Below are 24,339 nucleotides of genomic sequence, written 5' to 3'. Positions count from 1 at the left end.
GGCAGTCTCTTACAGCAGGGTAATAAAATCTGTAAGGATGTACTTTGGAAGCACAGAATGCAACCAAGCGAAATAATAGCACACTCGGTTTCATTGAGTCTGTGGTTAGCCACTTTAACATAGTAAACTGCTAAAACGCCTCCAGAGAGAAAGCTAACAAAAAGATGTAGATGTTTGAGCTTTATTAGTTTGTTATCATTTGTGCAGATATCTATTAATCGAACCTGGCACAGCATTTTGAAAAATAAAAAATACCAATGAATATCTTACCCACTGTTAATATTACACACTTATTTACTAGTTAGCCATAGAATATGACCTGCTACGTCTTGATCACGGCGAAATATGACAGAAAAAACCTAAATCTCATGACCTTTGGCCTATAGTTTGCTTCGCCGATGCAATATAACTTTAAGACTGGTCAATATCATAGACAGGAGCTGATGAAAAATGAATACGTCTAGTTTATATCTCAATACTATATAATTATATCCATCTAATACATGGCACTTTACGTCATAAACAGTTCACAGGCAAAGCAAAACATGCACTTCAGATTGTAAGCAAATTATTTCAGCTGAACTGTAAGCTATAGAATAAGGTGTTCCATTGAAATCGTGTATATCATGCACTGTTCACTTGTTTTAAAATTACAAATCAATCAAAGTCATTAACGCACATTTTATTGATTAAATGGTTAAGCAGAATAACGGAAGAATACACTATTTATTACCAGAACATATAAAATGGTATATCATGGTGTAATTTCTTAAATAGTGCGGCACAAATAACAAAGCAATTGCCTAATTTTACGTATTGTAGTTGATGTAATTATTTATGATTATATTTTGGTAAATTGACACTTTCTTTAGCTTTCTGTTTCTTCACGTAAACAATTATGATGATTGCAATGATTGCAACAGCAGCTGCAGCAGCACACGAAATACCAATAGCAAGTCCTGTAAGATTCTCATCCTTTTCTTCTTGTGTGATATCTTCATCTGTTACGTCGGTAGGAGAGTAAACCACATCACCTTCTACTTTTATTCGGTATCCATTGGCGACAAGTATAAAAACAATATTAGAAACAGCGCCTGCATTCTCAGCCTCGTCTTTCGCCTTTACACCAAAGAATGTTGCAGATGTATATGACTCTTCGGCATCTATTTCTATTCTGATGTATTCAACTTCCCCAGCAGCCTTCGGTGTGAAGTTTGCATTTATGACATCCAGCAGTTCCGCATTCGAAAAGTTATTTATCAGGACATTTATATCATCAGAGATTCTCAGTTCATATTCCGTGGCTTAAATGAGAAAACCAAGAATTATCTTATGTGAATAATCTATGCATAGTCTTGCGGAAGGCCGGTGGTTCTAAATAAGTGCCCACCCATGCCTTATACAATATTCGGAGGAACACTTAGGGTCTCATGGCATCATTCAAATTCAAAAGTCGCTTTGTAACCTGAATAAAGTCTGTGTAAATTAAAACTGCAAAAAATTAAGCAAAAAAAAGATAAAAAGCTGGGTAAACATATGTCTACTTGAAGCGACGAGTTCGTCCCCATAGACTACGGTGACGTTTTACACGGCCATCTGTCTGAAGATATTTATAGAACATAGCGATTACTTTAGGTTTTATAAAACATTTCTATTTAATATGCAAGCCAAAAGAATTATTGTGCTTAACAAAGAGTGGCAAAAATTAACCTTGACCATTGTTCACATCGTCGCCAGTAGCCGTCCACGTGATGGTAAAGTTTCTGCTCTCGCCGTATTGTGTATTCTCCGTAGAAATGTCTATGATAGATACATCTGTTATTCGACCGGGTGCAGTAATATCTTGGCTCGCAATTGTACTTTCGTAGTTTGATATTAAAATCTCATTGGGCAAAGTGACTCGTTGAAAGTTGTCTTGAAGAACCTTCGGATTTACGTCTTCATCTACAATCATAACCAATGTCATATAGGCTCAAATAATGATGTCATGATGTCACGCGGCCTTAAATGTACATTTCGTTCAACAATCTTTTGTGACTGGAAATTACCAATAAGAAATGAAAGTTCATCTGTGTTCTAACTATTTTGGTTCGAAGCCTTAGATTTCCAAAGTTGAGACAAACAGGAATCGGTTATTGTCTATACTATGTCATTTTACTACCATTTGTTTCAATATACATTATACCTTTTTATTTTGGACATCAGGGACAAAAGTTTATTCTATCAACATTGTTATGATTAATGGCAGAATATATGCTCTTGAAAACTAGTATGTCATTTTCTTGAATAGTTAAGAACACTACATAATAACGCATGTAGTGAACTGCAGTGAACTCTAATTTGAAACACTATGTTTTCAATTACTCAAATAATTGAACAGGAAGCTGCTATAAGAAGAACAATGTCTTTTATCGAACAAAAAGGTCATGGTGGCCTATACCGCCTTTCTGCCAAATTACTTTGAAAACTAGGAAAAACTAGACCAGCCACGGCAGCCATGTTGTTGGTGCTATATTTTATTAGATGAACATTTCTATACAATTATTATACCATAATTAGACAAATGGTTTAGGAGGAGATGTCGTTTGAAGATTTTTTCCCCTATTTTTACCCTTGGTGGCCATGTTTTTGACAATCGGAATTATATGAATACTCTTGGTAGACGGGAAACTGACAGTCATGATTTTTGACTAATCGGATTTTTTTAACAATCTTGGTGGAGTGTCATCCGAACAAATAAACCTTTTTCTGAAATAATTTTGAAACTGGGCTTTTAGTTTCTGACTAGAAGACTTGTTTTAGTTTCCCACCATGTACATATAAGGTAAGTTTATTATGCCTCATAGCGACGATGATAAGAATGATATGAAAAAACTTGGGAGAGTGTCACATTTCGGTGAAAGTATTTTTATTGGGCCAACGTTATGAAGGAGATGCTATTTGAAGGTTCTTTTTCTCTATTTTTAGCTCTAGCGGCCATGTTTCTTGGTGAATCAGAAAAATGTGAGAAATCGCATATAAAGGTTCACTCAGGGAACATTTGCGTAAAACTATCTTCAAATCAGTCAAGCAGTTTTTGACAAGTAGATTTTTGCAAGTTAACATTACATACATAAATGAAAAAGTGTTCACACCCCCTTGGTGGCCATGCTTATTTTTATCAGATCAGAATAATCTGAATATTTTTCGTCGATGTTACACTAAGAAACATTAAAAAAAGATTTTTTTAAATACGGTTAACAGTTTCTGTCAAAACATTTAAAAGTTTTCAGTATATACACGTAGAAAAATGACCACTACCTATGGTGGCCATATTTATGATAAATCAGAACAATTTATTTACTTCTGATCAACAGTGAACAGTTGATTATTTTAAAATTAAACAAGCAGTTTCTACGTATTTCTAACAAGGAGATATTAACAATTCACGCTATAAATCAAGCCGTCTGACAGCCTTGTTTTCTGACGAATCGGAAACATTTAAATAAAATTTGAACAGTGTCACCCAAAGAACAATTTTTTCAAATTATCTTCAAATCAACCATCAGTTTCTGACAAGAAGGTCTTTTAAAGGTTCTACTATATACATAATAACTGGAACAGTGACCACGTTTCCTGGAGGTCATGTCTTTCATCAATCGGAATAATTTGAACAACCGTTCCTAGAAAGTCGTCTAAGGAAGATAAATTTATATATATTGGAAAAGCAGTTTAGGAGGAGCTGTCGTTTGAGGATTTTTCTGGCTTAGCTCTGGTAGCCACTATTTACAACCAAATTGAACCATATTAAACCCTCTTTAGGCATGCTACGCTCTTATGTTGTGAGCTAACAATTAACCTAAATCTGGAGACCAGGCCCCGCTGAAGGCATCCTGTACAGACGATATGCCACTTTCACCTAGTGCATACACCTTTGCACTAACGCGACCATTTAAAAGACAGAACCTTGGTATAACGCCGGCATAAACCCCATCGTCCGGGGTATCATCAGGATCTGTAATAGTGAATGGAAACTCAAATACTTAAAGTGCTTAACAATTTAATGAAATGACACAACTTAGTATCATTTTTTTCATGTCTACTAATTCATGTCTACTATAAATCTAGCAACGTAAGTACGGATCCCTTTATTAAGAAAGATAATTAATAACAGATATCAGATTACTGGATATTACTGGTGAAAATATGAAGAGAGAGCCTAATACTGTCGGTGGATTGTATTATCATCTCATTATACACTAACCGAGGGCTGAGCGCGAAAATATTGTAACTGTTAATAAAGGACAAGATACAATAGTTTCGTACTCAGCCCACAAAATGTAGATTTAAAATATGCTATCAACGTACTTTAAGGTAGTTCTTGATCTTTAGCTGTTTATTTGATTAAATTGTATCAAAGGAAAGTACTCCTTTGTCACTTTTGTAAAACTTTAGACGGGTTACTTTTGTAAAACTTTAGACGGGTTAAATTTATTTTTAATAAAATCCGTAAGAAGAAGCTTTGGAAGCAACAAAACAATTTAATAGCACACCCACTAGCACGGAATAAAGTGGAAATCTATTGTAGCGATATATAAGATTGGTTCCGTTACCCCCAAAGAACCCCAAAGAACCATAAAATATAACAAAATTGAGTTGTTACACTAATAAATGAAAAGTATTCTGACCTGCTCCGTCGTCCAGTAATGTAACATTGCAGTATTCTGAGTTATCGTTCACAATAACTGCTGTCACAACTGCATTTAAAACAGCAGCTCTTCCTTTCATCACATCAGCTTCGATCACAGGCAATTCACCAGTAAGATAGTCTAAATCTATTGGCGAAATCCAAGAAACTACACGGACAACTTCAGGGCTTGTAGGTAAAGACGATACGTAGTACTCGAAAGACGATGACGTTTGTGTTACAACGGTTGCATTATAGTGTCCTGTCTGCAAAATGCAAATATATACAAAATGATAGATAGGTAGGTAGGTAGGTAGGTAGATAGATAGATAGATAGATACTTTATTTAAATCCATTGTATTTTTAAATACATGAGGATAATAACACACAAAATGTATAAACTAAACACGAATACAATACTAGTGATAGAAATACAAAACCAGATGAAAAGATAATTAAATTCAGGATTAGTAGATATACCTAAACTGTAAATGAATCACGTAAGTGTATATGGTTTTATGAAAAACATGCACTGTGTCTTAATTTACAGCAATTCATCGGACCCTTAAAAGTGTTGCTCCTGATATTCAACCTTTGATAAAGGCAAATATGACTTTTTCGTCTATAGTTTCTATTTTAGGGTGACCCGATTTGAGACTCTCGCTATGTTCAATTCCTCCTATGACTCTTCTCTATTTTGTTTTGATGTTGAAACATGGTAGGGATTAAGTGTACGATTTGAGTTTATACTTCCCAGTAGTATTTTTGCATCTGAGCGTTCAAAGATGGTGCCCCATAAGTATCTTTATTTGTTCTTTTGTTCTCGTTGCCCATGTTTAACTCTGGCTATGTATGCTTGTGTATGTGTTAATAAAATGCTCATCCATACACACATTAGTTTGGGGTTGCTGTTTCAGGATGCTGTGTCCAGCAGTTTTTGTTCATAGTATACAATGTTTGCGTACCTCGTCGTTTGGTTATTCTTAACTATACATGTATATTATCTAATATAATGTTTTCTTTTCATACAAATGTTCAACTTCTACCTGTAAAATGGCACTAACTTAGACATTCATACCCACCAGATATATGAGGAATTGGTTGTACATTTTAAAGCTCGATAATACATAGTCATAATTCATTTACCACAGCTGTGCCAGGAATATCCAATATCAGGCTGTCTCCAGTAGTCTGTTCTGTATAAACTATGCCATCTGGACTTTGGACCTCTATACTTATATCCGTGGAGGATCCCTGCAGTATGCTGACAGTAGTATTTATTCCAACGCTGCTATCAATGTCAAAACTGAACCAGACGGTATCTGACGTCACGGAATCAAGTTTCTCTGCCAAAAGCTGAATAATGATAATACGTTCAGAAAAGAAATTTCATTTTTTTCTATACACAACATTTAATAGTAAAAGAAACGCAAAAGGAAATTCATCAAATAAAATGAAAATGTCATTAATTGTGACCGGTACCAGCAAATCTAAGAATAAATAAAAAGACATAAATAATAAGCACGCAAGAAAGGTTTGAATTAATGTTCAGACCGGTTACTGCCGCTTTTTGAAGATGAAAACGATATATTTTTCCTGGAGCCAGCAGTACATGCGCTAGATTACAACTCAGTCACGTGTTTTAATCTATTTCACAGTTATTTGAACAAGTGAAGAACTGCATGCGATAAAGTTTGCACGCCTTATACTAAACTTGTTTCTAAACTTTTACTATAGAAAAATACAACAAACCGTTGTTGATTCGGTCGCAAAGGATGTCACTCCGCTTGACAATATTTCCATAAACGTCGAAGCAAAACTTATAGTTCCGGCCTCGAGGTAAGATATATGGAAGCCTCCTGTTGCAGTTGCCATGGATATCATTCTTATATCCGCAAGTTGCGATATAGAAATGGTGTGTAAGATTACGTTCGCATTTACAGCACTTTGGACAGACGTATCAAGGTTAATATGACCATTGTCTTTACCATCGGAAATCACTATGATTTCGGATCCGGCCGGGTCAGTACTGTGGGTTTTCAAAATCTATCAAACAAATGATGGCTTATCATTAGGAAATTAAAATTTCCAAAACACTCTGCATCTGATACTAAACTATTTGAAAGAATTTATTATATCTTATATTATTTTATAGAATAAACCATTTTGTCTTAAATAATGCATTAGCAAGGAACTGTATCATTTAACAATACGATCTTTTTTGGGGTGAGTATAGGTTGGTATATACTTCTGCGGAATTTATCACTTAATATTGCTTTTTTGCGGAGAAAGATGATAATCGACACATGTCGAAACATCTTGACTAGTGAATTGCTGACATGAGTACTTTTCATTTCGATACCAGAATGTTTAGAAAAATATATTTTGATAGCATACAGAGGTGTTGGAAAAGAACAATTGTATTCTTTATCTCAATGTGTTACCTTTAAAGCTTCTTCTAAACCACATCCAATACATGTACCACCAAAAGTTGACCGTGGCAGTGCATTAATAAGAGCATCCCTCACATCCTGTGATGTAACTTGTGTAATGTTCATCTGGGTCCAAGCAGAATTAGTAAACCAAACAATACCTAACCAGCTATCTTCAGGAATCTTTGTTTGGATTATATATTCACAGGCTTGATACAACGTTTCAATTCTTTCACCCTGAAAACAAACAAAACATAAATGAATGTTAATTCCTGAATGTATGAGTGCATTTCTTCATGTATGTAAAGGGATGTAAGGACATTTATTTCTTTTGATGTGTTAAAACCTGATCGTTCAAAATTGAGCTGAAAAATGTAAATACTTATATTTATGAAGAGATTGGTGTACATGTAAAATATACCAGTATATCGGACTATAAGAAAAGACATGTAGGTTTATTTGTTTGGGTATGGTGCTGGTTTTGTTGATTGTTTAGTTTGGTGGATTGTACGGCACAGTGGCACATTGTACCAATGTGACCTTACTTCATGTTTGTAGAGTATATGATGTTGGGACTTCAGTGAACGTAATAAATCTGTTTTTCCTATCGTCAGATGCTGTAGTGTTATATTATCGTAGTTTTGGCTTTGTTTTTAAATTTCTACACTTTCGTGACAGGTATATAACAAAACTGAATAAAACTAGTCTGTTGATATATTACTTAGTTTTATTTTTGTATGTTCCGTTATATACCTTTGAAGTACCTTTCAATAGATTGTATTAACTATCACGACAAAGTCTTTAAAGACTCATTATCCCTTTGTTTTTTAAGTGCCTGCCACCTTTTTCATTGTGTACATCAAATATTATAATTTCTTGTTAAATATTACTTCTGATAATTATTTTCTAAAATAATTGTCAAAAAGTTTGAATATTGATTAACACAATAGAAAGTTATATTGAACCAGTTGTTTCTATTACCTCTTTATGTCTCTACATATACAAGATCATTTGTGTTTTTAACCATGTAATATGCAAAATAACTAGCTATTTGGACAGTTGTCTACACATTTTTTAATATGAAATATAAAGGAGTGTTGTGTGTCGGCTGTAAAAAGATACCACGTACTTGCACACGATGTTTTTTTCTAGTCCTTTGTGGTCAAGGAGCCCATTCATTGTAAGTACAATAGAGTGATGGAGGTTGCAAAAATATTCCATTAAACTCATGAACAAATTAAATCAAACCGAGTCCTATAATTTTGCTTGGTTGCGCTCTTTTCGTCTGAAGGATCTTCTTATAGCTTGAACTCGAAAGGCTCTAGATCACGGCAATATTCTTAGTATTTTCGGTTAAATTATTTTTAAAATATGAATTTATGACCCGACAAAGTTCCTCTTTGATTGTGTCTGAAGGGACAAGTAGAAGACTAAATGACATCGAGGGCATAAAGCCTACTTGGACTTATAATTGCTTTGATATTGGTCTTCTGAATGTATTTGTATGGATATTTTTGTTTGTTGCCCAGCCTTCTATTAATTGAACATAATTATGATCGGCTTTCTTTGTTGTATATATTAAAATGAAGTTTCCTGTAGTAGACATATCGAGCCCTTTGTTAACATTGCATATCTTAAATGCTTGCTTGGATAACTCATTGTTACACTGTCCTGTACCTTTAGATCCTGGTGGGCGTTTGTAGTAAGACATTGCACCTATTCAATCGGTGTTTACTTTCCAGCTGAACTACAACTGAAAGTAGTAACATTAGGAACACTTCATAAATGATGCCAATAACATAATAGTTGAAGGTTTTTACTGGATATAGGTATTTACCGACATACTACCGGAAACATCTAGTACAAACACACGATAGCTGTCACCTTCTCGCAGTATATTGAATATCGGCGTTGTGTCTGTGTTTGCTGGCAACGGTTCTAAAAGTATACATATAACTTCTATAACACAACGTGTTAGAGTGAGACTAAATCCCCAAAATTAAGCCTGAAATGATGATATATCTCGAACCGCGCATCACATGGAAATTCACTGTATTACTAGTAAATAAAATGATGCGATAGTACAATAAAACCATCTGCAAACAGTTTAAAACGGTTTAAATTCAAAGAAAAGCATGAAACGTTTTCCAAGTGCATTTATATCTTAATGTCTTTGATTACCAGCTTTGAAGTCATCGTGGTCTCTCATCACTTCCCAAGCACTTCGACCACCGCATTTCGAATTGTGTTTATTAGGGGCCTTGCTGTTGTGTCTTTGATGTACTGAAACAGTTTCATCGTCTCCTTTGTCACAAAACGTAGATACCTAATGTAAAGGTTTACAAAAATATAAATGGAATATTTTTCTTTTAACATTTCTGCTTTACATTATAAAGTGACTTTGAACGAGTCTATAATTATAAGTGTTAGTCATTCCATTTTTATGCGAAACTATTACCAAGCTGTTTAAAGTAAGCAGGGTAAAAAACTAGAACTTCTGTAAATTCAGCTAATAATAGCTCTACTTTTACAGCAACATGCTACTTAAACTAGAAATTATAAAATACATAACACACATACCGCATCCACCCAGTTGAATGCCATTATTGAACTCATTCTCGATTCTGTCTGGGCCTCATCTGGACAAAATTTACAATTTTTGTTCATCACCTGTTCCGTGTCTGTTGTATCACATTCTGACGCTGCCCTATTACATCGAGTTCCTTTACCAACCTTCCCACTCACGCTCTCACTGCACCTATATTAAATTGTTATAAGAGAAGAAAGGGACACATATTTGGACGGAGAGTTTTCGCAATTCTGATGCCAAATAATAATTCATTTCAAAGTTAAATCAATTAGATCTATAAGAACGTTATTTGGATGTTTGGAAGAATGGAACTCATCCAAGCAAACGAATAGCCGATATATAGTTTGCTTGAATCTGTTCAAGAGTTTAAATGGAATGTCCAACATCCCTCATGCCTCAAGAAGTAGAACTACATTGAATGGACTCCATAATAAACGATAACAACACTGATTCACTGACACAAATCTAAAACTGTTTCATAAAGAATTACTTCACGTTCGGGACATGCAACATAAAGAGACCTTAAGCTTATATTTTATATACATCCTTCAAATGTTTATTCTCTTGAGACACTTGTTTTTAAATCATTATTAGTACTAGTGTAAATTATACCTTCCTACGATAACATTAATCGTATTTTATAAAAAGAAATGCAACAGAATTGATTGTCGAAAATTCTAATTACCTCACTGGATTCCAAACACCATTGTCCAGATAAAATCGTCCCTTTTTTCTCGTACTGTATTCCTCGAACAGGCCCCATCTAAAATGTCCCCACTCGTGTACTAGAACGTGCTCTATACAAAGAATGATTGATATTGTGTACGTGTTCACTAAAGGACAAGTTTTAGAAAGAATTCAAACTACCGAAAACTGGACACGTTTAAACGGTAGAAACTCGTGTAAATTAGCGAATTTATAACGTAATTCATAATAGAAAAACTGTTTAGATAGTATCAAAAATGTACTAACCATGATATCCCCACTTAGTTTTTCCTTCTGTAAACAAAAAGTCGGTGTGTAGATATATGTAACGTCCCGGGGAGCCGCATTTCTTTCTCTTTCGTTTTGTGTGAGGAGATTTAACTTTTCCTTCTTCAACAGTAATATAGGACTCTAGTTCAGACCGTGCTGGGATACCTATATATTCCGGTTTCCAACTCCAAGTTTTGGGTAATATGATATTGATTTGTCCGAAATAAACATGTTGTTTGGACGCTTGAAAAAGCATCTGCGATGTTTTGTTAAATACTTCCTGTAAAGCAAAGCCGAGACTTCAGTTATAAGTTATTATTGATAAAACATTAATTTATTATCAAAATAATAACTTTTATTCCATATTAAAAATCAACCACAGTTCGCTATTTTAAATCATAATCATCTTGCGATATATGGGTATCTTTTAATTTTTATACAGTTTGTATATTTACTTAATAATTATAATTTCTCTCATATTTCTCTTCCCACAGGCGTTATTTAAAGTACCCAAGTACCCATCCGTGCTTGAAATATTGCACGAAGGGTCACCTGGTGCCTTCCTCCATCAAAGAAAGCAGAAATGTCGACATATGACCTGCACCCGTGTCCGGTGTCAGTGTGAAATTGAACCATACGAAAATATTTACCTGAATTCTTTCTAGGAGTATTTCATTCTCTGTAACAGTGTCTTGGATAACAATATTTATATCCTCGTATTTACCATTGTTTACAGAAATACCCAAAACACCGACAATAATTGAACAAAAAGATATTAATGTGATTGTCCACATATCTCATATATTTTCATGAATTATACTACTAAGGTAATGAAAAGTAAGTGTAGATAAATAAATAGTTTCTCTTTCTCTCTGAAAATTTTGTCTGATATTGTGTACTCTTAAAAACAACTGCGCCGAAGCTTACACATGGCGGACTATTTATTGTAGCCTCTTTATCGCATACAGTTGGAAATGAATCTATGCCGTAAACTTAAGGATGTATGAAACCTATACCAAAAATAGACACGACGAAATTAAAAAATGTTTAAAAATATGGAAAGAAACACGGTTTTCGTTTGGTTTGTAGAGGTTTAGCTATTCAGTCAGTATTTCAGTTCTTCCTAACTTATTAATCAAAATAAAAATCTTTGGCAATTCATTAAGTTTTATGCAGCACTGAAGCAATAAGTGACCGAAATCACTAAGGAAGGGCAAGTTTAGAAGGAAAAGAACCTTTGATAGTTTAGACAGATTGAGAGCGAGCGGGATATTTTCAGGGCAGCTCCATATAATATTTGACAGTTTATATTGAATGTATTAACGTACGATTTTTCGTTAGGTTTGCATGTCTCTGTGATTAGATACTTCACTTTTTCATTTTAGTAATTGTCTATAAATCATATTTTGTCTAGTCATTGTTCCTACGCCATGTACCACTTTTAAGATCATTTGTTTCGTTAATGAACATTCCTGACGCATTTGTTACTGGCGCTGTTAACTAACACAGACTTTTCAATGGCCATTGATAATATTTACTTTTAATCTGGACTAAAATATCAAGCATGCTTTCCAACAATAGAACAACAACTTTAAAATGTCCACCTTAATTATGTCTCCAATGAAGTCCTTAAATGTACCCGTTTTATTTTTTATTTATTACAGCTAAGTATACTTAGTATTTTACTGCTTCATAAAGTTTTAGTTTATGGCGTTAATAAATGGTTTATATATAACTTCAAAATTGTTACCACATATAGATAATGTTTTGTATTTAAAAAAATTGTGAAGTGACTTTAGGAGGAGAATGCAGTTAAGAACCCTGTTGAGCCGTATATGTCACAGAATGAATATATAACACGAGTGAAAAATTCGATCGAAAATAGCACGCGCATGAAACGTATATGATACATAACATGTGATGTATACGTTGGACTTAGGTTTTCATAGGCACACCAAAACGAATATCTGACATACAGAAACTGGCAAAGAAAAACGAAATTTTCAACGAATACATCACATTTCCATCAGTTTGGAAAAAATATTTTCAAATTTTATTGGCACACCTCATTTATGCCACATTACATAGATTCTGCTAATGCTAGATTCACAAGGCCGACAGGATCGACCCGAACGTTCCCAAACCATTGTTCGGGAACTGGACTAGTGTGGTCGGGATGATTAGTCTTATGTCTTTAATTTGTATAAATGTTTGATCAATTACCGACCGTGGGTTATCGACTGCGTTCGTGCGACCGCCGGGTGGGGGTCGAGTTAATATTGACAAGAAATTGGAAAATGGTTGGTATCTGATCGAGCTTGATGAGCAATAGATCGTTATAGGTCTACTTTGATCGGCAATGCACGGACTTTTTATCCGATATTTTTGATATGTAAAAAAATGAGTAGCGGTCGGTTGGCAAGGGTTCGTGAAGAAATCGTGAAAAGATCATGTACCAGTCGACTCTTGATCGTTTAGAAATTGCCTTGATCGAAAAAAAGATCGAAAAACGATACTCGATTGCTGTACGAAATCGCCACCCGATCGATGCGATCTGCTGATCTGCTGTACAGATTAGTTCGAACGCCATCCGATTGCACTCGATTACTTCCCGATCCTCCCCGCCGGAAAATGACCATTCATTAAAAAAGCTTGTTGGATACGGAACATGTAATGATTGAGATGGTCGTCGTATAGGAGTCGTGTAGGTGTCGAGAAGAATCGATGACATTCGTGTTGAATGAGTTTGTTCGGCAAACATATGCCAATTCATAACGCACCAACTGGTAGTTGAATGTAGTAAACCTTTAAAATATGGTTCATTTATCATTTCCATTATTATTAAACCATAACGTTTTCCATAGATATATCGTCTTGTTAATTTAATGCCCCACAGGTTAACTTATAAATGCTTAAAGACCGGGGACGAATTATTACGATACCTTATCAAAACATGCAGGCATACGAAATACATGCAGCAGGCTAACGGTAGATTAGCAATATTTGTCAATGTATTACAGCCGATGTGATACTACTGTTGTAGACTAGTTTGAGCCGTTATCTTTACTATTTTTTTCTTATGATCTATTTCGTAAGTACTCTGGTTTAAGAACAGAAGTATGGGTATTTACCCCTTAAAATTTCCTAAACACTTTGGGCCGAGTGTCCTACGTTAGCAGAGATTCCTTCCGAAGTTCGGTTTAGCATTTTATTTTTCGCCATGTAGGCCTAGGCTGTAATTTGTGGAGAGCCGAAATGCAATGACGAGATATCTATAAAAGTCCCTGTCACACATGCGACCATAACAATACATTTATTGCGAAGCGATCTACTTAAACACCGATTAAACTTGTTATATTTGAATGGCGGGTTCCTGCGGGGGATCGAGAGATCCGGGGATGGGTGGGTTCCGCCTCCCTTCCTGGAATGAGTTTAACTAAAGTATAATTTGTAGTTTCATGCACTTTTATATTACAACGTATGCGACATAAAATTATACGTTTCGGTGTAAACTGTCAAAAATGACCAGACGAATATGTCACATTAGACAAATGTCAATTTTACGTGTTATATATTCGATCTGTGACATATACGACTCAACAAACCATTGATTTGAGTTTGGTTTTAAAACGCAACAACACATCTAAAGTTATATGGCGCTAAACAAGACTAAAACGTTTGGTTTAACGTCTCATTTACATCAAAATAAATACACGAGGTATAGAATCAGAACTTTCATACCTGCCGGAATCACAGAGATACAGCAAAACTAAGTGTTCAGACTCTATTAGTCGTGTTTTACGACAAATGCAATAGTTGTCCCGGAACATCATGGTACATAATTATTGTGTTTAGAGCTGGTTTATCTATCGTTACAAAGAGCTCAATGTAAGTAAAAGTCACAAATAAAATTTATAAACTTTATCTCATAAAATATAACAAAACGCTTGCATTTGTATGACCGTTAATTACAAACAATTTTCGTGATGCGCATTAATGTTGCCGAAAATGGGTTTATGTAGAATCGTTTCAAAGAAGGACGGATTACACCAAACCGGAAGTGATTACTCAGTGTTACATGTGAAGTAGTCCGAAATGTAGTTCCATGCTATGGATGAAATCTGGTATAATGAGTGACATGAGGAGGTGACAGTTAAATTTTTGGCTTATGTTTATTGCTTATAGTATTGAGAATAGATCTAGACCATTTTCATTGTAAATTTCTTGGAATAAGTTTTATTCTTTGCGAAAAATGTCTACCTACGCGTAACTGCTAAACGGCTGTTTTCATGGGGGCATTTTTAGAGGGTGATGTTTCTCAGAACAGATTATTTTTCTTATATTCAACATAACATGTCAATATTTTTCTGTTTTTGATAAGAAGACATGTTATACTAAATGACCATATATGGTTTTCATATCATTGAAATGCTCTAAAGTGCTGAAAATGAGGTCTGAATGTTTTGTTATTAATATGAAATAAATAAGGACTTGAATTGGTAGAGTGTAACCAGAAGCGAAGTATCTGGTATATTTTTTAAATATTAGGTGTAACCATGGTAACTGCAATCTAACAAAACAGTGAAACTGATCATCAAGCAACTATATAGAATCACATTTTTTTCCGATTGCTCTTTTCTTATTTGACCACCCAGGAAAAGATCATATGTTTCATCTGTTGTTTACATGTATCCACATTCAATGTACTAATTGTTGACATTCGTGTACACAATGCATGGATTATTTAGTTAGGCAAACACATCAGACTTTCTTGCAGAAGTTTTGTGACAATTAGAACTCCAATAAACTACCCTTAAAAAGATTAAGGCGCTTTATGACATCTGAATAAACTGCTAGTTGTAACTTGTAGGCTGGTCATTTTAACTTTTGGGGGTGAACTAATTCCAACATAAACTTTTTGGTGTGGTGTGGAATAATAAATATGTAAGGAAATGAAACACACAAAAAAAAGTCCTCAACAATTAATATCATGGCACATTTTTAAGATTTTGAAGTAACGTTAAATACATATTGCGGCCGTTACTGTAGATCATATGCTGTAATGTTCTACTTCTGGTACACTATAGCATAAATGTTTGTTTTGAATATCAGAAAAAAAGATATTTGAGATTTCTAGCAAGTGTAAGTATTTCACCATCTTTGTCAAAAAGCTTCGGGATGTCAAAATTCAGAACATAAGTGTCAAAATTCAGAACATAGGCTTTCTAACCAAATTTATACATACACACTTCTAAAACAATTTTGTCTGCATTGGAGTTAAAAGGGGTTGAATACCAAATATGTGTATCTGAAAGAAACAAGAAAAAGAAACATTCATAGTGGATTCGTATTCACAATGTCACTGCAGATGGGTGGGATACTTTATAATATCTATATTTGATCGAAATTCTGCACAGTTACACCAATTATTTATAAAATGTTTTTTGAACTGCTTTATTATATAATAATAAATTATGCAATAATTTGTTTATAAATAAAATTTCAAGAAAGCTGCTCTTAAATATCACCTAACAAGGTATTACCCAGGTTTTAAAAAAATATACGCACATGCGGGGTAGAGTGTGGGTTGGGGTACGGGGGCCTCCGCAAGGTTTTTTTTAATATCGACTTCAAATGATGCACTCTGGCCACTTTTGAGGATGGGTATGTTTATCTGTTGCGAAACTAGACCATCAGTTTAAATCATAGAAAAAATGCATCTTTACACGATGGTCCATGTTAATGAGTTTTTCATCAATGTTGGTACTGAGTTCAATGTTCTGTTTGATAATAGGTCTAAGCGACCTTAAACTAGGTCACCAGTATAATAAATAATTAAGAAATAATATATCTCATTCAGTGATTTGTATTAATGGATCGCGATAATTTAATTTTAACGGTACTTGGAAAAATCCAAAAACAGGTAAAGCAGGTGTATTATCCGATAAGTGGTGTTAACTTGTATATTGTAGCATTCTTAACTCTAGAATACGATTTGTTATTCAGTAACAGATTTGTAGTCTAGTGGATAGGGTATTGGACTTCTATTTTTATGTTTGTATGGTGTAGGTTCGAGCCCTTCTTTCTTAAATGATTTTTACTTATTATTCTATTTTAGCAAGTCTTTTATATAACGTCTTTTGTATTTACTTTAAAAAAATATTAGCATTCTTAATGCTTTTAACGATTGCAAATTTGGTTTCATTTTCATTTTTGCAAGAGTTTTCTTTATCCATTTTGTAATGTTAATAGTTCAATGTGTATTCTAAAATGTGACACTCTGAAAAATGTCAATAAAGACCCAGTATAACTACAGGAGAAAATCATGATACAAATAGTTTTAACTGTATTCCTTCTCTAGGTAAAACCATGCTAGGAAAATAAAAAAGTAGCTCGTCCTGTATTCGAACCAGCACCGTAAGGTTACAAATCATACGTGTAAACCACTAGACCACGCCGCTACTTACATTGGTTTTGCTATATAAGATATTTGTCATAAAATGTGTCCACCTCATTCCCTATTTCGTTGTTATGGGTTGATCCGGTATTAGTAAATAAAGGCCACAGTTATCGCGTTTTGTTAATAATCTCTTACACTAAAGCAGAGTTAAGTGAAAAAGTACTCAAGCAGAAGACATTACCGGAACGTCCTTTATAATAATAATAATAATAATAATAATAAAGATAATAATAATAGTAATTATAATAATAGTAGTAATAATATCTTTCATTGCTAACACTTTTGATTTAGGCCACCCTTAAAGATATTGTGATTGTTGCCTCCAACTCGGCACTTCAAAGAGTCGGATGGCGGGTGGTCGGCATTCTTTTTTTCCCTAAAGGAAATGAAAAGTCTGGAAAGAATGTCTATGGCGAAGCTTAAATGATCGATGCAGATCAGTATTTTTAATGATGACAAGTAACTACAGACGAATGTTTATTCTACAAAAAGACCCAACTCTTGAAAAATATACTACTTCTCTAGCCGCTAAAGCGTTGATAGAAGTTGACCGTCACAAACATGTTATTTCGGACCAAAGAAAGGATACTTGTAATAAATCGCGCTTTATCCCAAAATAGCACTGATTCCTTTCCTCGAGAGACGTTTGACCTCTCACTCTGACACGCTAGCGTACCAACCAATTAGGATACTGCAGGTGGTTTAATATGAAAACAAAAGCACTAAATGCGTACCTACATTTTTGTTTTATAAAGTTGAAAACTGAATACAGAGTTTGAAAACACAGAAATGCCATTTATATATATATATATATATATATATATAGCTAAAGTCCGCCAAAAGAAATCGACAAAAAATTATACGCACGTGAACGGTAGTTACGCCATAGATACTGTCCTAATAGTTTGGCTAGGATTTCTTTTGAGGACTTCTTTCCTGTATTGCGTAAGTAGCTAGAGCTTATAAATCATCGATAAAACTTTGTTGGAATTAGTTTAAGGTTCTGACATTATTTCTAGTAATACAACCAGCCTATCGTTAGTGTCTTCTTCATGAGAGATCGATGAGATTTTTCTGGAACTGGTGCAAGGCCTAGCGGAAGGTTCAGTCTTGACAAGGTAGGTGATTTCTAAGACAAAGCATGTGGGAGTCACTGTCAACACATACAGAGAAAGGTATTCTAAAACCATAAGTGGGAATTCTTGATTATAATGAATTAGTACCTATGAATTGACCTATTGACCTAGTTTCTGACCAAATGTAACAAAGTTTTAAACTTAATCACAACTAAAAGATGTTTTTGTAGAAAAGCCCATGTCTCCCCCAATGCATAGTAGTAATAGGCAAGAAGTCAATAGGGGACAAGAGCGAAAGTCAAAGAGACACTAATGGTTGGCTGCATCAGGGATCATCTACTCGGCATGTCCAATCATCCCACAAAGTTTTAACATTCTGGGCCTAGTGGTTCTCAAGTTATGGATTGTAAACGATTTTCCGTGTTCTGGCCCCTGTGACCTTGACCTTTGATCGAGTGACCCCAAAGTCAATAGGGGTCAATAACTCTGCCAATCATCCTATGAAATTTCAACATTCTAGGTCAGGTGGTTCTCAAGTTATTGATAGGAAATCGTTTTCCATGTTCAGGCCCCTGTGTCCTTGACCTTTGCTCAAGTGACCCAAAAAGCAATAACGGTCATCTACTCTGTAAGTCCTATCATCCTATGAAGTGTGAAGATTCTGGGTCAAACGGTTCTCAAGTTATTGTTTGGAAACCGTTTCCCATATTCTGGTCCCTGTGATCTTGACCGTTGATCAAGCGACCAAAACATCAATAGGGGTTATCTACTCTACATGTCCAATCATCCTATGAAGTTTCAACATTCTGGGTCAAGTGGTTCTCAAGTTATTGATCCGAAATGATTTTCCATGTTCAGACCCCTGTGACCTTGACCTTTGATCTAGTAACCCCAAAAATTATAGGGGTCATCTACTCTGAAGCCACATCACCTTATGAAGTTTGAAGGTTCTACGTCAAATGGTTCTGAAGTTATTGATCGAAAATGAAGTGTGATGGACGGATGGCCCCTGTGACCTTGACCTTTGACGGAGTGACCAAAACACAAATAGAAATCATCTACTCTGTAAGTTCAATCACTCTATGAAGTTTGAAGGTTCTAGGTCAGATGGTTCTCAAGTTACTGATTGGAAATGGATTTACATGTTCTGGCCCCTGTGACTTTGACCTTAAATAGAGTGACCCAAAATCAATTGGGGTCATCTACTCTGCATGTCCAATCATCCTATGAAGTTTCAACATTCTTGGTCAAGTGGTTCTCAAGTTATTGGTTGGAAATGGTTTTCCATGATCAGGCCCATGTGACCTTGACTTTTAACAGAGTTACCCCAAAATCAAGGGTCAAGTCGTTCTCAAGTTATTGATTGGAAATGGTTTTCGATGTTCAGGCCCCTGTGACCTTAACCTTTGATGTAGTGACCCCAAAAACAATAGTGGTCATCTACTCCATAAGCCCTGCCATTCTATGAAGTTTGAAGGTTCTTGGTCAAATTGTGTGACAGACAGATGGACAGGGCAAAACCAATGTCTCCCCCAGTGGACAAAAATGGAAAAGCGTCCACTAAGAGTGTTAACAAAATTTTCTATGATTTGAGCAAGTGATTTAGTTTTGGACATTTCCACTCGAACTGGAATTATATAGAGAAACATTCTGACAAAGTTTCAAAAGATCAAACAAACAAGAGCTGTCTCCGTAGGATGACACATGCCCCCAATGGCACTTTGAATGAATAGTTATGGCCGATGTTAAAGTTTAGGACCTTTGACCTACGGAGCTGGGTCTTGCGCGCGACACATCGTCTTACTGTGTCACACATTCATGCATAGTTATTTTAAAATCCATGCATGAATGACAAAGATATGGACCGGACATGCCCATCAATGCACTATCATGAAAAATGATCTTTAACGTCTAAGTGTGACCTTGACCTTTGAGCTACGAACCTGGGTCTTGTGCATGACACGTCGTCTTACTGTGGTACACATTTATGCCAAGTTATTTGAAAATCCATCCATCGATGACAAAGATATGGACCGGACACACCCATCAATGCACTATCCTTTAACGTCTAAGTGTGACCTTGACCTTTGAGCTACGGACCTGGGTCTTGCGCACTGCACGTCGTCTTACTGTGGTACACATTCATGCCAAGTTATTTGAAAATCCATCCATCGATGACAAAGATATGGACCGGACACACCCATCAATGCACTATCCTTTAACGTCTAAGTGTGACCTTGACCTTTGAGCTACGGACCTGGGTCTTGCGCACTGCACGTCGTCTTGCTGTGGTACACATTCATGCCAAGTTATTTGAAAATCCATCCATCGATGACAAAGATATGGACCGGACACGAAAATTGCGGACAGACTGACAGACCGACAGACGGTTCAAAAACTATACGCCTCCCTTCGGGGGCATAAAAATGTGGTCTTTGGAGTGTTAACAAGGTTTTTCAATGATTTATTCTAGTGTCCTGGTTTTTAACCTCATGTAATACAGTTTTAAACCTGACCTAGCTTTTATAGAGACAAATATTCTGACAAATTTTCATAAAGGTGAGTTAGAAAAAGTGGCCTCTAGAGTGTTAAAAAGGCTTTTCTATAATTTGATTTAGTGACCTAGTTTTTGACCTCAGGTAATCAAGTTTTGATTATGACTTAGATTTTACATAGACAAATGTTCGGACAAACTTTCACAAAGGTGAAGTGGAAAATGTGGCCTACAAAGTGTTATCAACGTTTTCCTATTAATTGATCTAGTGACCTAGTTTTTTTACCCCAGATGACCCAGTAACGAATTTGTCCAAGATTTTATTCTCGAGTTTCATAAAAATTGTGATTGAATTGACCAAAGATGACACGCAACAACGGACACAGGGCGATTATGATGGCTCATCTTTAGCACTTTGAGCTCAGGTGAGCTAAAAATAGATGTCCAAATATGATAACCCCTAACCCAAGAAGGAACAAGAGGACCATGATGGTCCTGAATCGCTCACCTATCCCCACATGACCCAGTGTTGAACTGAGTATGACGTCGTTATTTCTATTATTTGACATAGTGACCTAGTTTTTGAGCACATGTGACCTAGATATCATCAAGATAAAAAATTCTGATTAATTTTCATGAAGATCCATTGAAAAATATGGCCTCTAGAGAGGTCACAAGGTTTTTCTATTATTTGACCTAATGACCTAGTTTTAGAAGGCACGTGATCCACTTTTAAACCTGACCTAGATATCATCAAGGTGAACATTCTCACCAATTTTTATGAAGATCTCGTGAAAAATATGGCCTCTAGAGAGGTCACAAGGCTTTTCTATTTTTCGACCTACTGACCTAGTTTTTGACCGCACATGACCCAGTTACGAATCTGACCTAGATATCATCAAGCTGAACATTCTCACCAATTTTCATGAAGATCTGTTGGAAAATATGGCCTCTAGAGAGGTCACAAGGTTTTTTCTATTTTTAGACCTACTGACCTAGTTTTTGACCCCACGTGACCCAGTTTCGAACTTGACTTAGATATCATCAAGGTGAACATTCTGACCAATATTCATGAAGATCTCATGAAAAATATGGCCTCTAGAGAGGTCACAAGGTTTTTCTATTTTTAGATCTACTGACCTAGTTTTTAACCCCACGTGACCAAGTTTCGAACTTAACCTAGATATCTTCAAGGTAAACACTCTGACCAATTTTCATGAAGATCCATTGAAAAATATCGCCTCTAGAGAGGTCACAAGGTTTTCCTATTTTTAGACCTACTGACCTAGTTTTTGACCGCACGTGACCCAGTTTCGAACTTGACCTAGATATCATCAAGGTGAACATTCTGACCAATTTTCATGAAGATCCATTGAGAAATATGGCCTCTAGAGAGGTCACAAGGTTTTTCTATTTTTAGATCTACTGACCTAGTTTTTGACCCCACATGACCCAGTTTCGAACTTGACCTAGATATCATCAAGGTTAACATTCTGACCAATATTCATGAAGATCTCATGAAAAATATGGCCTCTAGAGAGGTCACAAGGTTTTTCTATTTTTAGATCTACTGACCTAGTTTTTAACCCCACGTGACCCAGTGTCGAACTTGACCTAGATATCATCAAGCTGAACATTCTGACCAATTTTCATGAAGATCCATTGAGAAATATGGCCTCTAGAGAGGTCACAAGGTTTTTCTATTTTTAGACCTAATGACCTAGTTTTTTACCCTACGTGACCCAGTTTCGAACTTGACCTAGATATCATCAAGGTAAACATTCTGACCAATATTCATGAAGATCTCATGAAAAATATGGCCTCTAGAGAGGTCACAAGGTTTTTTTATTTTTAGACCTACTGACCTAGTTTTTGATGGCACGTGACCCAGTTTCGAACTTGACCTAGATATCATCAAGATGAACACTCTGACCAACTTTCATAAAGATCCCATGAAAAATGTGACCTCTAGAGTGGTCACAAGCAAAAGTTTACGGACGCATGGACGCACGACGGACGACGGACACCGCGCGATCACAAAAGCTCACCTTGTCACTTTGTGACAGGTGAGCTAACAAAAAACAAAGTAATTTCTTTCTTCAATATATATGTTCATTTTTTTTGTCTTCTCCTATAAATGTATAAATGATTAATTTGATAACATATATAAATGTACTAGTTCAACATACTTGTATGAACAATCGTAAAATAACCTACATGATAGGTACATTTAATGTAACATTTCATAATATTAGATTTGACTATTCTTTGTTTGCTCAGTGAACTTTGATATTCAGCAAGGAAAAAATAATTTCATGAAGACAAAATACTACGGCTTCCAGTCCAATCCAAAATCTATGTATGTAACTTATTATTTAAAATGTACATATTGGGAAATAAAATATGTTTAAACCAAAATATTAATAAAATCCGTTAAGAAGATCAGTTACCAGTTTAAAATTTCAGACATGATTTATTCTTCTGGTTAAAAAGAGCTTGTTACTATTAAAGTTTTAGCATGAGTAGTTACAAACATAAAAGACATCAGATTGTTTTTCTTTTTCCTTTCAGTACTGACATATTACTTATCTGCCCTTACCATTATTTACATATGACTGACAAACTTGTACAACTATTTGATCCATGTTTTGCACTAAAAGGTTTCCCCTTGATTCCCCTTTAAATATGACAACACCACTGGTATTATACATGTATATCATCCTTAAGGGTGGTAATATAATTTTTTTACATTTTTAAAATACCTTGGTTAGTTTTTAATTTATCTTCAAAAACAATTCTTATGGTGTATTTTCCATTGTAAATTTCAGCCACATTTTATGAATTCTTTTTTTTTGTGTTTACCTGTATCTGTAAATCAAAAGAATGTCTTAGTTAGCAAGATAGCAACATTTTCAAAAAAAATGTAAATATTGTAAAAAGATTTTTGTTTTGAAATTCAGATTCTTTTTGGCCATAAACCTTAAATGTAACTAAAAAGACCCTTCTATCACCATAGGAGATCTTTAGAATGATGTATATGTTATACAGATCTTGCAAAATAAAGCTGCAATTCACAAAACAAGAGGGCCATGATGGCCCTATATGCTTAACAGAGTTGATCTGGGCTACTGACCTAGTTTTTGACCTCACATGACCCAGTTTCAAACCTGACCTAGAGATCATCAAGACAAACATTCAGACAAAGTTGCCTAAAGATTGGGTTACAACTGTGGCCTCTAGAGCGTTAACAAGCTTTTCCTTCGATTTGAATGGGTGACCTAGTTTTTGACCCCACGACCCAGATTCAAACTTGACCTAAAGGTCATCAAGACAAACATTCTGCCCAATTCTCATGAGTTTCAAACTTGAACTGTGGACTCTTAGTGTTAACAAGATTTTCCTTTGATTTGGCCTAATGACCTAGTTTTTAACCCCACATGACCCAGTTTCAACCTTAACCTAGAGGTCATCTACAAAAACATTCTGACCAAGTTTCATAAAGATTGGGTCACAAATCTGGCCTCTAGAGTGTTAACAAGGCAAAATGTTGACAGACGACACACGATGGAGGACGGACGACGACGGACAATGACCTGTCAGAATAGCTCACCTTGAGCACTTTGTGCTCTGGTGAGCTAAAAATACC

The 24,339-nt window shown here is 35.3% G+C and overlaps 1 protein-coding gene across 1 annotated transcript; it reads right to left on the bottom strand.

Annotated features, from left to right (window-relative positions):
* Nucleotides 1-206: 206 nt before the first annotated feature.
* Nucleotides 207-11,552, bottom strand: LOC123553959 (calcium-activated chloride channel regulator 1-like). The gene is made up of 13 exons (XM_045343739.2): nt 11,314-11,552; nt 10,661-10,943; nt 10,374-10,485; nt 9,679-9,856; nt 9,280-9,424; nt 8,936-9,036; nt 7,111-7,335; nt 6,419-6,712; nt 5,813-6,022; nt 4,668-4,932; nt 3,839-3,994; nt 1,711-1,944; nt 207-1,304 (listed from the first exon to the last, which is right to left on the bottom strand). Exons 1-13 carry the CDS (start codon nt 11,455-11,457, stop codon nt 832-834), a joined length of 2,820 nt encoding a protein of 939 aa, XP_045199674.2. The 5' UTR covers nt 11,458-11,552; the 3' UTR covers nt 207-831.
* Between the last annotated feature and the right edge of the window lie 12,787 nt (nt 11,553-24,339).

Source organism: Mercenaria mercenaria, chromosome 7 (assembly GCF_021730395.1).
Source record: "Mercenaria mercenaria strain notata chromosome 7, MADL_Memer_1, whole genome shotgun sequence".
Classification (NCBI taxonomy): Eukaryota; Metazoa; Mollusca; class Bivalvia; order Venerida; family Veneridae; genus Mercenaria; species Mercenaria mercenaria.
Note: the sequence above shows the minus strand (reverse complement) of the source record. Positions and strands in the feature narration are given on the sequence as shown.

Coding starts and splice junctions, on each gene's coding strand:
- LOC123553959 (XM_045343739.2), bottom strand. CDS start 11,457: ATGTGGACAATCACATTAATATCTTTTTGTTCAATTATTGTCGGTGTT. Junction 4,933..5,812: donor ATATTCCTGGCACAGCTGTG/GTAAATGAATTA, acceptor TGCATTTTGCAG/ACAGGACACTATAATGCAAC. Junction 3,995..4,667: donor ATTACTGGACGACGGAGCAG/GTCAGAATACTT, acceptor TCACTATTACAG/ATCCTGATGATACCCCGGAC.